The 15,065-nt window shown below is 36.5% G+C and overlaps 3 protein-coding genes across 4 annotated transcripts; 1 reads left to right on the plus strand and 2 right to left on the minus strand.

Moving 5' to 3' along the window:
• Positions 1-256: 256 nt before the first annotated feature.
• LOC102613766 (ATP-dependent zinc metalloprotease FTSH 6, chloroplastic-like) lies at positions 257-5,416 on the minus strand. The gene is made up of 6 exons (XM_006482539.4): positions 4,561-5,416; positions 3,804-4,344; positions 3,312-3,625; positions 2,910-3,150; positions 2,501-2,817; positions 257-1,778 (listed from the first exon to the last, which is right to left on the minus strand). Exons 1-6 carry the CDS (start codon positions 5,283-5,285, stop codon positions 323-325), a joined length of 3,594 nt encoding a protein of 1,197 aa, XP_006482602.1. The 5' UTR covers positions 5,286-5,416; the 3' UTR covers positions 257-322.
• Positions 5,417-7,633: 2,217 nt separating this feature from the next.
• On the plus strand, positions 7,634-11,713 carry LOC102614069 (beta-1,3-galactosyltransferase GALT1-like). 2 transcript variants are annotated; one of them, XM_006482541.4, is made up of 8 exons: positions 7,634-8,012; positions 8,470-9,378; positions 9,756-9,991; positions 10,083-10,364; positions 10,450-10,578; positions 10,678-10,857; positions 10,935-11,039; positions 11,127-11,713. In XM_006482541.4, the coding sequence occupies exons 2-8, from the start codon at positions 8,616-8,618 to the stop codon at positions 11,337-11,339; spliced, it is 1,908 nt and encodes a 635-aa protein (XP_006482604.1). In that variant the 5' UTR covers positions 7,634-8,012; positions 8,470-8,615; the 3' UTR covers positions 11,340-11,713. The 2 variants fall into 2 exon arrangements, with proteins under 2 accessions (XP_006482604.1, XP_024956033.1); XM_025100265.2 differs by having other exon boundaries at positions 7,634-9,378.
• Positions 11,714-11,914: 201 nt separating this feature from the next.
• Positions 11,915-12,891, minus strand: LOC102614561 (hypothetical protein). The gene has a single exon (XM_006482542.4). The coding sequence runs from the start codon at positions 12,781-12,783 to the stop codon at positions 12,118-12,120; it is 666 nt and encodes a 221-aa protein (XP_006482605.1). The 5' UTR covers positions 12,784-12,891; the 3' UTR covers positions 11,915-12,117.
• Positions 12,892-15,065: the final 2,174 nt, after the last annotated feature.

Here is a 15,065-nt window from a genome sequence, read left to right on the forward strand (position 1 = left end):
GACAAATGAATGAGAAAATGTACGCAAAACAGTGGACAAATTACAAAGAAATGAAGAAGGGAAGGAAGGAAACAGGGACCAATTATAAAGGGAAAAAAAAAAAAACTTGAAACTTCAGCCGCATCTTGTAAAGTTTATGCCATTGTCACTTCCTGATTTCATTAAGGAGTTAATACGGTTAGCGCCTTGTTATTTAGCAGATATTTTTAGCAGCCTCAAGGTAAGGTACGGAATCGGAGTAGCAAGTAGAAGATGATTCACCGAAAAATCAAATGACCGTAGACATCCACCGTTTGAGATACAAGCAGATAAAAAATTACTATTAAAAATTTAGTACCTTCATGTGCAAGTTCAATGTTTCAAGAATCTGGTAAATTCCTGCAAGTTCAACCTGAGAATCATACCCAGAATAGAACCTATGAATAGATCCTCCAAGCTCTACCCAACTCATTCCTTTCATTTTCTTCAACCCAACATTTTTCATAAACCTTCTTACATTTGATACTTTCTCCCACATCCCAACCTCAGCATACTTGTTTGCAACAATCACTAGATTCTGACTCCCCCTGGGCTCCAATTCAAGCAGCCTCCTTCTCACCTCATTCCCCACTCCATCTTGGTATTTAGCATCATGAATGCTGCTTGCACTCAACAATGCCCTCAACACAATTGGGCTAGGCTGAAAAGGCATGTTCATTATGAAAGTGTAGGCCTCTTTTAGATGGCCAGCACGAGCCAAGATATCCGCCATGGTATGGTAATGTATGCGCATGGGTTTAATCCCATGCACATGCTCCATCTCATGAAAGTACCGGTACCCATCTTCCAAAATTCCAGCATGGTTACAGGCACAAAGAACCCCAAGAAAAGTGACATAATTTGGACTTATTGAAGAATTTTTCATATTTGAAAAAAGTTCAAGAGCTTCCTCAGCATACCCATGCTGGGCTAATCCCAAAATCATAGCACTCCATGTCCAAACATTTATCTCCTCCATCCTACCGAACAATAACCTAGCATAACCTACTGCCCCACACTTTGCGTACATATCGATAAGAGCAGTACCCAATTGACAATTCAACACAGTTCCTCTCTCAATCAACTGCAAATGAACCCATTTCCCCAAGCTTAAATTTCCAAGTTCTGTACATGCAGACAGCACAACCAACATTGTGGTCTCATCCGGCTCAAACCCTAAATCCTTCATTTTAACAAAATACCCAACTGCCTCTCCTAACCACAGATTCTCAACACAAACAGTTATAATCACATTCCACGAAACCACACTTCTCTCACACATATCGTCAAACACCTTACACGCATCTCTTTTTCTCCTACAGGACCCATAGAAACGAACCAAATTATTATTAGTATATACATCCGAGTCCAACCCACTCTTCGTAACATTCGCCTGAACCTGCATCCCTTCATTAAGCCCGGAAATCTCTGCACACGCCTTTAAAACAAAAGGGTAGGTAAATTCAGTGGGTTTAATTCCTCTTCTTTTCATATCAATAAGAACCCAAACGGCCTCTCTTGGTCTATCACTCCAGGCATAGCCTCTGATGAGATTGTTCCAAGGAATGGGCACTGAATCATTAACGTAGTTACAAAGAATTGAACGCGCGTACGTTAAGTTTTTGGAGGATGATAAAGTGCAGAAGCGCACAAGTTCCTTTAAAATTTGGGCGTCGTTTTGGAGACCAGAGACTTGGATTTGTGCATGGATTTGATAGAGGTGCTTTTTGGAGCAGCAGAGCTTTAGAAAAGAGAGGCATTGGCGGGCTTTAGAGAGCAAATCTGAATTACAGTTGGAGGGTTTTGGAGGGAAGATATGATTGGTTGTTGGGACTGGAAAACGAACCATGCAATGAACCGTGTTGGCCGAAACTATTTCAGGAAAGATAAAAGCAAATTTACCCAGTTTCATCGTTCACATTTTTACCCCTAAAACTTATAATATTTATGTCATAACCTCTTTAGGTTTGTTGTTTCTCTTTATTCGCCTCCTTTGAATTCATGGAATGAAAAACTCAAAATATAAAGGTACGGTCCGTAATTTATTTTATGTTTTTTAGCCTGATATGAGCAGCACATAAAAAGAGTGTTTTGCTTGGTTCTTGCTTAATTTAATAAAATATAACAGATCTATTGAAAAATTAAAGAAGGGAAAATGTTCGCTTTCATAGAATCTGGATTATGTGATCAATATCTCACAAATAAAGTTATTTTATATCTGTTGCAACAATTCTTTGTAAAACTACATATATATTGAGAACATGTTTCAAAATATATATGTCAAAGAATGCCAAAATAGGAAGACAAAATAGTAATTTTGTTGATTGAAAGCTCCTACTGTGCTGTAAATTTGTACCATGGATACAAAAATGTACAAGATTTGCTTGCTTCAGTTACTAAATTTTGTGTACTGCAGCATGACTACAAAGTAAGGGTACAATCTATTAATGACACTCTTTAGGCGCTAATCAACTCTCGGATAGGAGTTCTATCAACTTGATCTGCAGATACATCAGTAAATTCTGATAGAACCGCCCTGAATTCATCTCCTGAAAGTGTTTCCTTCTCCATAAGCACATCCACAAGCTTATCAATGGCTTCCCTGTTATTCCTTATGTGATTCTTTGCAACCTCATAAGCACTTTCAATTATATTTCTCACTGTTGTATCAATGTCGTCTGCAAGTTTTTCTGACATTGAGTTTCTTGCTAACATCCTCATCACGACATCACTGCTTTGCACTGAAGGATCAATCAGTGTCCATGGCCCAATTTCGGACATGCCATACCTCGTTACCATCTGTGTAACAAACTAAGAAAAATTGTTAGCAACAGATTGAAAGTTCAGAAAATTTTTTAAGCGGAACACATTGTGGAAGCATGTTACAAAACCTGTCTTGCTATCTGGGTAATTTGCTGCAAGTCCCCAGCTGCTCCAGTTGTGATTTCTGCTTCTCCGAAAATCACTTCCTCAGCTGCTCTTCCTCCAAGTCCTCCAACAATCCTGGCAAAAAGCTGTTGCTTGGAGATGAGTGCAGGATCTTCCCCAGGAAGGAACCATGTTAGCCCTCGAGCTTGGCCTCTAGGGATCAGAGTTACTTTCTGCACTGGATCATGTCCTGGGGTCAATGTCCTGTAAAATATATTTAGTACTTTTTTATAACCATTGTCATTCAGCTTTATTTTAAAAGCACGAAGCTAGAACGATTTGTAAACATATTTTATTTTTCCCAAAAAGTTTTCTCAACTAGTGATTCTATTTTATAGTAGCAAACAAGCCCTGAATATACTTACGCACAAACAGCGTGTCCAATCTCATGGTAAGCAACCAGGATCTTGTTCTTTCCATCAGTCATCTTGGTGCCCTCCATTCCGGCCACAATTCGGTCAATTGAATCATCAATTTCTTTCAGAGTAATGTTGGCTTTTCCTCTCCTACCAGCAAGAATGGCAGCTTCATTCATTAAGTTTGCCAGGTCTGCACCACTGAATCCTGGAGTCCTCGTGGCAATAACACTGAGAGATACATCCTTGTCAAGCTTCTTGTTGTTGCTGTGCACCTTTAATATTTGCTCTCTCCCTCTTATATCAGGCAGCCCAACACTGACCTGCTCAAAAAAACAACACAAATGTCGGATGATGTCTAATCAAAATCTCTCAAGTTACCGCTTGACGTAGAAGTTTAAGCTAGGTAGGTAAAGGCTCAAGTGCAAAACCAATACCAAGCATGCTTGTTACGTGAACCAAGCTCAAACAAAGAGTGTATGTTACTTAAATATAACTTACCTGTCTGTCAAATCTTCCAGGCCTAAGCAAAGCAGAATCAAGAATTTCGGGCCGATTTGTAGCTGCAATAACAATCACACCACTGTTCCCAGTGAAACCATCCATTTCAGTAAGCAACTGGTTCAAAGTTTGCTCCCGTTCATCATTTCCTCCACCAATGCCAGTTCCTCTCTGCCTCCCCACTGCATCTATTTCATCAATAAACACCAAGCATGGCGAATTCGCCTTGGCCTTGTTAAACAAATCTCTTACTCTTGAAGCTCCTACACCAACAAACATCTCAATGAACTCCGATCCTGACAGAGAAAAAAAGGGAACCCCTGCTTCTCCAGCTATGGCCTTAGCCAACAGCGTCTTTCCTGTCCCTGGTGGCCCAACTAATAGAACTCCTTTTGGAATTTTTGCACCAACTGCGGCGAATTTCTCTGGTGTCTGAAGGAATTGCACAATCTCTTGAAAATCTTGTTTTGCTTCATCAACTCCAGCAACATCATCAAATGTCACTCCTGTGTTAGGCTCCATCTCAAATTTGGCCTTGCTCCTGCTTACAGGAAAAATACAATATTAATGGATGCTATGATCATTCCTATCTTTCGGACGTAGGCATTTTGTTAAAATTACATATCTCTATACAGAGAATTGCTAAACGACAAAAAATTTGCTCAGCTTTTCCTACAAATAGCTACCTATCCAAATTTTAACAAATTACAAGTGCCCGCGCTTGAGAATTTTCAAAAATATATAATCCAAGTCATACCTTCCAAGGCCAAATGGCAGGTTAGGACCTCCAGGACTGTTTACAGAAGATGATCTTAAAAACAAAGAGCCAAGTAGTAACAATGGAAAGCCAAAATTTGCTAGGAAGTCCAGTAAAGAAACTCCCCAATTCATTTCCATTGGACGAGCAGCAAAATCAACATTCTTCTCTTTCATTTTCCTCAGCAACTCTTGTGGCAATCCTGGCAACTGAACTTTGACCCTCTGGATTTTGTCAAGTGCTTGATTAAATATCTCAGCGATCGCAACGTTTCCATTCTCAAACAAATCTACTTTCTTGACACTACCTTCATCTAAGTACTGCAAGAATCTTGAATAAGTCATTCTATTCGAAGTATACTCAATGGGGCTCTCAGGTTCAGTTGATTTTGCTGGCTGAGCCAGAGACAACCCTCCTAAAAGCCCCAAGGCAGTGGAATTTAACAGCTTTCTTTTACTGAGTTTGACATCGGTAGGTGTTTTATGAAAAGGACTTTCTCTGAAAGTGCTTTTTGGGATGTGGGTATCTTTTGCAACGTCCTGAGATTTGCAGATTGGAAGGTGGGAGATGGACAGAGACACGGCAGGAGACATTGGTTGTTCACTTGGTTTGTTAAGCTGATTTCTGCTTCTGGTTTCTGACTTCGTGGTTAAAATTTGTCTCGGGAGGGAAAGTGAAGAACCGTTTGTTAAATAATGATAATAGGATGTTTCCAGCACTTCCATTTGGCTTTTCTTGAGTTGATATTACTTGCTTAATTAGTCTAACATCTTGAAGGGTCTAGAAAACGCACCCGAGAGCTTTTATATACATGACCGAGTGCTTCTGCAACCGTATATCAGTCCCGGGAAAAGTCCAGGCTGAATCATGAAATGCAGCCAAAAACCATAACCATCAACCATCCGCATAGATGTACACTTCTTTTCGTCTCTTTGGTTCGATGAATTATACAACCATACACTTGGATATTATGAGGTGGTGGAAATTTGGACTTTCATGGGTCTAATTAATCATGTCCCAAAATTAGGGCACGTCATAATTTTTATGAGTGGTAGAAAATTCATTAAGGTGTGTTTGATATACTATATTATATTATTTTAGTATTAATTATATTATATTACATGTATTGTATTAATATGTTAAATAGTATTATGTTTAGTGTAACATGAACTATATTATGTGAAATATTATTGTTTTATTAATATTAATATTTATTGAATTAAAAATAATTTAATATTTATTGTCAATTATATTAAATTATTATACAATTTATTTTTTTAATTAATAGAATGATAGATTGCAATCTAATTTCAGGTAACAAACACACCGTCAATGTCTACTTTCCAAACCTTTTTATACACTAATTTTACACTAAACAGAAGACCGTAGAGGTGGGTAAGGAACGCACTGAATGCAACAAAATGATGGTAGCAATTAAGAGGCCAAGAAGAGAACTAATGCCCACAATGTAAGATATAAGCTAGTGCATTAACTTAAATATATAGCTTTCGGTAAGAAAGGGAAAGGTGGTCAAATATTTATATGATCATAATTTCATGCGCTGTGATATTGCTGTAACCACTCCAATTTGGTAGGCTTTGAACAAACACTTGAAAAATAAGTACCAACGGTAATAGAACTAGGCAACAAGCATAGCTTTATGAAATCGCTGACTTAGTTTCACGATTGTCCCCATTTTGGTTAACAAGCCTTGTGTTCACATAATTCATGGGATACCGTAATTTAGCCCTAGATCTGATGAGTTTCTTGTATTTATTTTTCTAGTAAAATTATTCGCGTAATCAAACTAATTTAATATTTCAATATATAATTCTAATCTAATTAGGGGTGACAATATGAGTCAAGATTCGTTTATTCGATTCGATGTGAATAAAATGGGTTTGAGTTTGAAACAATTGATTAATTTAATAAATAGGTGAATTCGATTTGATTCACTAATTAAACGAATCGAATCTGGGTTTAAAGATATTGGTTTGTTTATTCGTTTAGATTCATTTAATAAATGGGTCATAGACAAATCAAATACAGGTCGATTTGTTTATTATTTGTTTAATTAAATTATTTTTTATCCTTAAATTTATTTGAAAATATTTTAAAATTTGAAGGTTATTTATATTATTAAGGATTTCGTATTTCGTATTTGGATAATTGTATATTTAATCATAGAATATGGTTTGGGTTATTTGTATTTTGTTGTAGGATATTAAATTTGTGGATTTTTTATATTTTATTTTGCTTAATTTTGTTTATTAATTATATTTTTCTAAATGAATTGTAAACAAATGCTGATTCAATTCGATTCGTTATGCATTCGTAATAGGATAAATGAATAAAAACGAATCCGGATTCGATTCGATTCATTTATTAATTCTACTAAATGAATTAAATAATTGAACCGAATATTCATTTAATAAACAAATTGAATCCAAATTCTGAGATTTCAATTTATTTAATAAACGAATCGAATTCGAATCAATAGAATTTTGACCCAATTCGTTTACGATTCGATTCAAATTCTATTTGTTTATTCGTTTTGCCACCCCTAAATCTAATTCTTTATAATCATTAAAATAAAAATTATGCTACTTATCTAAAAAAAATCCAGAAAATTCGTCCCAAATGAGTTGGTGCGTGGAGGTGGCACCCATCAAATGACAAAAGATTTTTTTAAAATTGTTACAAATTAATTTAATTCCACATGATGGGTGACATCTCATCTAAAATAGATCTTTTAAGAAAAATTTTACGGTATGATTTTAAAATTAATTTATCTATATTGATTCGAATTGAATTGATCTATTCAAATTAAATTAAATTTTGAAGAACCTACCTAAAATTTCCATGAATAAATAAATATTTGCAATAATTAAGAAGAGTTTTTGCTTTTTGGTGCAAGGAACTAGTCAAAGTTCCAAGCCCCCACGAAATAGAAAGAAAGCAAAAGAAAAGAAAAGAATCCAGTCAAAGCTACACGTAAATCTTTTCTTTTTCCTTACGCAGTCTGAATGTCGTAAAGTTCTAACTCAGAAAGCCCGGCGAGCCGGCAACATTACATATTACACATATTAACTGTCAACAACCTGGCTATCTTTCAGTGGCATGATTGGTAATTTACAAGAAAATAGATCGTCCTAGATTGTATTTACCGAAGACACAACACAAGACAGCAAAAGCAACACCTGATCAGAACAACAACCGCTTTCACTTTGTTTGTTTTGGCGTAGACTTCAAGTTCATAAAAATAATAATTAGTAATATTTAATAATAATAGAATATTAATAAGCTTAAAAGTCTCAAACTTACAAACAACAGTGCATTTCACCAAACAACACAACAAATCTTCATTCTTTACTCGTATTTTCTTGGTTTCTAAGCCCTTTTCTAGTTTCTGTGTCTGCATCTTCTCTTATGTTTGCAGAACTGATTTTAAGGTATATGTTTATGTAGTAATCTTACGTATCTTCTGCTGCTGTTATTTGAATTGACGCAGTTCGTTTAATGAATGCAGATGAAGTTGATATGTGATTACTTTTTTCTCATCTGGGGTTAGTTTGTAATTGATGGTTGGTTTTTGTTTAAGTTTTTTGTATTCTAGCGTTCTTGGTCAGTTTTTTTTTTTGGTCGTGATTTTAGAATTTGGAGATGGGGTTTTGTTGCTTCTAAGAGTCGGTGACACTGTATTTTGAATTTAATAGGAGTTTATAACCGTTAAAGAGTCCTGAACCGGCTTGGTTTATTTTGGGGTCATAGTTCGTGTAGCATTTTTAATTGGAAATTTGGAATCTTTCAATGTGTTGCAACAGTTTTTACTTTTTAGACCTTTTTCGTAAAACAGAAAACATTGCTACAAGTGATTTCATACAAGGATGTATTGTTCTTCAATTGCAGATCATCAATTTCAGTTTCATCATCACTTGGGTTGTGTGGATTCGTCTTGTAGTGGGTACAATATTAGCTAGAGAGGCACTTTAAGAGACTAGGCGAGTGTATAGGCTTCGATTTGTTAACCATTGATGTGAAAGTGTTAAAGAAAAATGAAGAAATGGTTTGGCGGCGGTTTGATTGGGTTCTTTCTTGTGCTACTAGTTCTGAGGCATGCCGTGCTGGAAAACCCATTTGGGGAGAGCACTCTGTTTGTTCCCGTTACCATCAACTCAACTGATCCACTTGAATCGCACCAAGATGCTGTTCCACCTACCATTGAACCTCAAGATTCTGCTAATCAAGTTATTTCTGCGGATACATTGGTGTCTGGTCTTTTTCTTAGAAGGAACTTCTCTGAAGAAGTGCAAAGTTCTTTGATGACGTGGAATCGGATGAAGCATCTGATTAAGTACTCTCAGGGCTTGCCTAATGCAGTAGAGGCTTTTAGAGAAGCTGGAGTTGCATGGGACAATCTTATGGATTCCTTTGGAAAGGACCAACATGGTGACTTAAATGGAAGTTCAGTTCACAAAGTGAAGGAGAAACAATGTCCACATTTTCTTAGTAATATTAATGCCACAGGATTTGGTGATAGTGGTTATAGACTACGGATTCCTTGTGGCCTGATTCAGGGTTCTTCTATTACTATAATAGGCATTCCAAATGGCCTTCTTGGTGATTTTCGAATTGATCTTACCGGGGAGCCTACTCCAGGGGAGGCAGATCCTCCTTTAGTTTTGCATTACAATGTACGACTTCATGGTGATAAAGTAACCGAGAATCCTGTAATTGTTCAAAACACATGGACTGCAACACAAGATTGGGGTGAAGAGGAGCGGTGCCCCTCGCCAGTTCCCGGTAAAAATAAGAAAGGTATTGGTATACATCATTTCCTCTGTTTTTAGAGTTTCGCAATCTGAAATAAATTTTATGGCCTGATGCATCAGTTCTCTCTTGTATGCCAGTAACTCGAGTAGAATGTTGATCTTTTTATTGTTTTAGGTGTCTACATAGGACATAAGCCCAATTTTGCATCTTTTTTAGAATTTGGTATCTCTATATTTCCATTTGGAAAACACTTGGTTTTGTGACATTGCTTTGCTGCACTATTATGTGTTACAAATCAAGAGAATACTGAGCTTATTGAGGTCATTTGAAGATCATTGAATAGAACTGCAAAGGCATGGTCGCATTAGAGCTTCTTGTTGCTTCTCATTTAACATAGAGTCTTTCTTTTGCATAATAAGCAGTGGATGAGCTGAAGCAATGCAATGAAATTGTGGGTAACAATGAGGGCAGAAAGTTAACAGGAAATGAATCTTCATACATTTCCTTACGCTCATCAATGGAGAGGAACAAAACTAGAGCTAGCCAGTATTTCCCTTTCAAGCAAGGCTACTTGTCTGTTATGACGCTGAGGTTGGGAGAAGAAGGAATTCAGATGACGGTTGATGGAAAGCACATAACATCTTTTGCTTTCCGCGAAGTAATTAATTTCACTTGTTTCTCTGTGAACGCAGTGTATGCTTACGTGTTTATGCTTCCAAACTCTTCTGCAATTTTTGTGATGATTTCAGAGTCTGGAGCCGTGGCTTGTAAGTGAAGTAAGGATATCTGGAGACTTGGAATTAATTTCAGTCTTGGCCAGTGGCTTACCCACATCCGAGGTTTTAGATGAGATTGTTGACCTTGAAGATCTGAGATCAGTTCCACTTCCCCTGCATCACCGGCTAGACCTATTCATTGGTGTCTTCTCTACAGCGAACAATTTCAAGCGAAGGATGGCTGTTCGGAGAGCATGGATGCAGTACCCTGCTGTGAAGGCAGGAGCTGTTGCAGTACGCTTTTTTGTCGGACTGGTGAGTACCATTTTTCACTATTTTTGTCTTCTCAATACATGCACGTCTGAAGCTAAATACTGAAAGGGATTGCACTCTGCCACAGCATAAAAACCAGATTGTGAATGAGGAACTTTGGACCGAGTTACAAACATATAGAGACATTCAGCTGATGCCTTTTGTTGACTATTATAGTATTATAACCTGGAAGACCGTAGCTATCTGCATCTTTGGGGTAAGCTCTTACTTCTTTTTTTTGTTTTTCTATTTATTTATTTTTTATTCCAAAGTTAAAATTGTTTATCCTGTTGTCTTATTTTATGGTTTTTGACAGACAGAAGTTGTTTCAGCTAAGTACGTGATGAAAACAGATGATGATGCTTTTGTTCGCGTGGATGAAGTTTTAGCTTCTCTAAATAGAGCAAATGTGACGCAGGGCTTGCTATATGGTCTCATCAATGCTGATGCAAGGCCTCATCGGAGTCCTGATAGTAAATGGTATATCAGCCCTGAGGTAACTTTCTTTACTGCAACTATCAAAATAAGTTCCTTACAGATGAGTTCATCTCTAAAAACTCTCTAATTTTGAAGGAATGGCCTGAGATTTCTTACCCCCCTTGGGCACATGGTCCTGGTTATGTGGTATCATATGACATAGCTAAGGCAGTTGCTAAGAGACATAAAGGCCATTTAAAGGTAAGTAAACACAGATGGGCTTGCAGTTTTGCCCTGCACGTGAAAGTACATCAAGTCTCTTGCTAAATTTAGGGTCGATTGGTACAGATGTTCAAGCTGGAGGATGTGGCAATGGGGATCTGGATAGCACAACTGAAGAAACTTGGAATGCAAGTAAGTTACATAAATGAACCACGTGTGTACAACGAAGGGTGCAGAGATCAGTTTGTTGTTGCACACTACCAAAGCCCCAGAGAAATGCTCTGTCTGTGGCAGAAGTTGAAAGAGGAAAGATTAGCTAAATGTTGTGGTGATAGATAATTAAGCTAGCTAATAGCTTTGACCTTAACTTCGGCTCAAGGATCACCTCCACACTTCTTCTTCTGCAATTTAATTTACGGGATGCTACATTTAGATTAGACATTCGAAAGCAAGTCGATGAGAAATCGCCAGATTCATCAATTGATACCCTAGTTTGATTTTCTCCTTTTTACATACATACAGTTAGTCAGGAATTGGTAATACTCTGTTATTTTTTTCCCCCTCGAGAGATCAATGCAATACTGTACTTTTTCGAAAGATAAAAGAGATTGTACAGAGTAATTCATAGAGTACTCACAGTTACTATACAGAGGGGATAGAAAGATTAATGTCCGTTACATTTGTAAAATAGAAGTCACACAAATCTTTGTATTTGTTCTGTCCATATGGTAGGATGTGACCTCTGAATGAATTAACATATCCAATTTAATTTCTCATTCGAGGCAAAGAGATATGCAAATTTCATGTTATTTGACCTCCTCATGTTAACAGTTAAATACTATGTTATGCCGTCTATTAAATCAAAATCCTGATTTTGCCATCGTTCATTTGTAAACAAAAGGAATTATTGATAAAAACAAGTAAATATCAAATACATTAACATTTCCTCCACGTAACAAGAGATACATATAACACACCATAATTTCCCGATTGAGTCGAGAAATTAACTTTTATTCTACATAAACATAAGGCACTAACTATAGTCTACAAATATAATCACTTCCCTTGTATATAACTAGGCACAAATAATAATAATTAATGGAACCCTTAAATGGTTTCATGCAGCCATGCAACCAATGCCATACCTAGTATTAGGAAACACAAGAAACAAGCCACTACAAATGACACCCACCATTAATGGAAAGCTCTCCATAACTTGATCCATTTCCTTCTCATGCCCTGGGAACAAACATCTAGTAACCCTAAAATCTGAAAAAGCAATCGCCACAAACACCATTACGCTCATCATTGCATGCACAAAATCCGTAAGCCCTACTTTGTACCTCTCCTCCTTCGGAACCTCAACTTCAAGCCCCGGCTTGAACACCGCCAGCCCCCTCGGCGTTACAAATCCGTAGTAAACTTTCCCGTCCGGTCCCCGGAAACTGTCAGTGAAGTGGAAGAAGAAGCAAGAGAGAGCACAAAGCCCCAGTAGTACGTGGATCATTAGGGTATTCACCGGAGAGCACTCCCCGTTGCCGTACACCGAAGGGAGGATCATTTCAAACGTTAAGAGAGTGCCTGTGGGGAGAAAGTTGACAAGCATGGAGGTTTTTGATATCGTTTTCTGCACTCCTTTTGCGACGGCACGGCGTTTTCTTCCGGGTTGATGGACACCGGAGGAGGGTTCTGCTGGAAGGGCATCCGCCATGCGTGGAGTGGAACCTTCTGGCGGGGTTGCGTTGTAGATTTTTATGCCAATTCCTTCTTGATGTTGCTCCATTTTTTCCTTTGTTAAGCAATCAGGGATGGAGTGACTATGGTTTAGTAAAAATAAGAGGATTTTCAAGTAGTTGGTTTTTGTTCGATATATAAAGGATTTTTTATGTGAGTTTGAATTTGAATTTTGGAGGTAGTTATTAACGGTTAATTATGTATGAGTTATTTCCAACGGTTGGTTTTACGAGGATAAAAGAAAATTCTATTTGGTTTAATTATTCTTTTTTTTTTCTACGGGGTGTTTTTCAAGTAATATTATTTAAATGACCACAAGATATTAAACTTTGGAGAATTTAAGAAATTAAATATGGATTTTGAATTTTGTCCACCCTTCTTTTTAACATGATACACTCTCCAATATGCAGACTATCATTTTGATTTTTTTTTTTAATTTTTAGATATCATTTCAATATCAATAGACTCAAAATATACTAATTGAACTCCCCAGGGCCATAGACTAACATTTTCGTTTTGAGTAAAAATTGCAACACTTATTGCTTAGAAAAGGGCTTAAACGCAAATTAAGAATCGACACTTTTGAGTCTTCAAATGCTTGGAATCTCTAACCACTCGGGCAGTAGCCCGAGTGGCCAGGGCTGCTGCCCTCCAACTTGGAGGGCAGCAGTTCGAACCCCCACAAAAGTATTGTGGGGGTATTTCCTTCTTCAATTAATTTGAGTGAAGGTAGTCTTCTCCATTACCCATGAGTGAGGAGTAGACATCCCTCGAATATTTGTGAGGGTTAAAATCTGGGCAGAGCTCCATTAGTATTGATGTCAGTTGGTCCCAGTAATAGTCTGATTTGTAAATATCAGTAATAGTCTCATGTATATGAGTTGTAATCTGAGCAATAGTCTCATGTAATCAAAAAAAAAAAAAATCCTTGGAATCTCTCATACCCGCTAATTTTTTTTTTTTTATTTCATCGATTTTAAAATGTCCATAGTGTTGTTACTTTGAGGAAACGGAAGGGAAGCAATTGATAGTACGCCGAAAATATTTTAAAGGATTTTCCTTCTACTGTTACGTAAGTGCTGAGCAATGGGAATAGTGAGAGTGAGCGGATGTAGCATGTGACCGGTGGGGGCTCGGCCACATTTTTTTTTTATAAATAGAAGAGAAAAATATTTTAATTTTCTAATTAGTCCCCGTTAAATTTATTAAAATAGTCACTATAAAATATAAACTCCCATAAAATTTAAACTTTGACTTTTAAGAATTATAAAAACTTATATTTTAATTAAAAATAATGATAGCCCACGACTCAAAATATTTTTTATTATCAAAAATAAGATTAATTCTTCCAGTTTCTATAATAATAATAGAATGAACGTTTTCAGTAATGAAACTCATGAAGAATCATTTTTGGAATGGATGAGATAAATGATAGTTTAGTTGTTTATATAAGAAACAATAAATTTAATAATATTGATAATGAGTCTATTGCATAACATTTTTAAAATATAAAAATGCATAGAGAATAATTATAAATGTATTAGAAAATATTTTATATATTCAAAATTTTAGTTTTTTATATTTTATTATTATCTAATTTAGCCCCTGGTAAATTATTTTTCTAAATCCGCCGGCACTGTAAGACATTGATAGTTAATTTGTTATGTAGTTGGTAGCTAATGTTCGTTCACTTGTCCGTGATTATCTAGTCGTGATGTAAGAACGTTTTTCAATCATGACGTATTATCTTACACCCTCTTCCCTTTAATTATTTTCTTCATAATTTCTTATTATTACGCATTCCCTTCATCCGTGTCTTCAGCAGTTAAACTTTCACTTTTTATGTTTCAACCAAGAGCAAAAACATAGGCAAGATCCTAATCTGAATCCCTCGCGCCACCCCAACACACCACGAGCTATCGATGTGTAATTTTGTGACATATCCTGATTTAAACTTTTTTCTGAGCACATATAATTTGAATTTATAATCGTGGGTTGATAGATGGAAATATAAAAAATCCACTAATTTTAGCTTCTTGAACTCGTGATCCGAGTTTTCTATAGAACTTAAGAGAACTTGGATCAGGAAGACAGAGTTGAAACACATGTTCAGAAGAAAATGGTCGATTAGGCTGTGGATAGGATCCTTGCAAGCATACAAGTTTTATAATGTTAAAACATAAACAAAAGGGTTATTCAGGTTCTGCAACAAAATATATTCTAAGCGAAGTCTAGTCTACCTTGCAAAGAAACTGAAATTTTGACATAATAATTTATCATTGTTGATAACGACTGTATATATTAATTTGTTTATTACAACTAGCACATAAA

The sequence above is a fragment of the Citrus sinensis genome, chromosome 6 (genome assembly GCF_022201045.2).
Source record: "Citrus sinensis cultivar Valencia sweet orange chromosome 6, DVS_A1.0, whole genome shotgun sequence".
Taxonomy (NCBI): Eukaryota; Viridiplantae; Streptophyta; class Magnoliopsida; order Sapindales; family Rutaceae; genus Citrus; species Citrus sinensis.

Coding starts and splice junctions, on each gene's coding strand:
- LOC102613766 (XM_006482539.4), bottom strand. CDS start 5,285: ATGGAAGTGCTGGAAACATCCTATTATCATTATTTAACAAACGGTTCT. Junction 3,626..3,803: donor CTGGAAGATTTGACAGACAG/GTAAGTTATATT, acceptor TTTTTTGAGCAG/GTCAGTGTTGGGCTGCCTGA. Junction 1,779..2,500: donor GATCAAGTTGATAGAACTCC/TATCCGAGAGTT, acceptor TAAAGCCCGCCA/ATGCCTCTCTTTTCTAAAGC.
- LOC102614069 (XM_025100265.2), top strand. CDS start 8,616: ATGAAGAAATGGTTTGGCGGCGGTTTGATTGGGTTCTTTCTTGTGCTA. Junction 9,379..9,755: donor TCCCGGTAAAAATAAGAAAG/GTATTGGTATAC, acceptor CATAATAAGCAG/TGGATGAGCTGAAGCAATGC. Junction 10,858..10,934: donor AATGGTATATCAGCCCTGAG/GTAACTTTCTTT, acceptor CTAATTTTGAAG/GAATGGCCTGAGATTTCTTA.
- LOC102614561 (XM_006482542.4), bottom strand. CDS start 12,783: ATGGAGCAACATCAAGAAGGAATTGGCATAAAAATCTACAACGCAACC.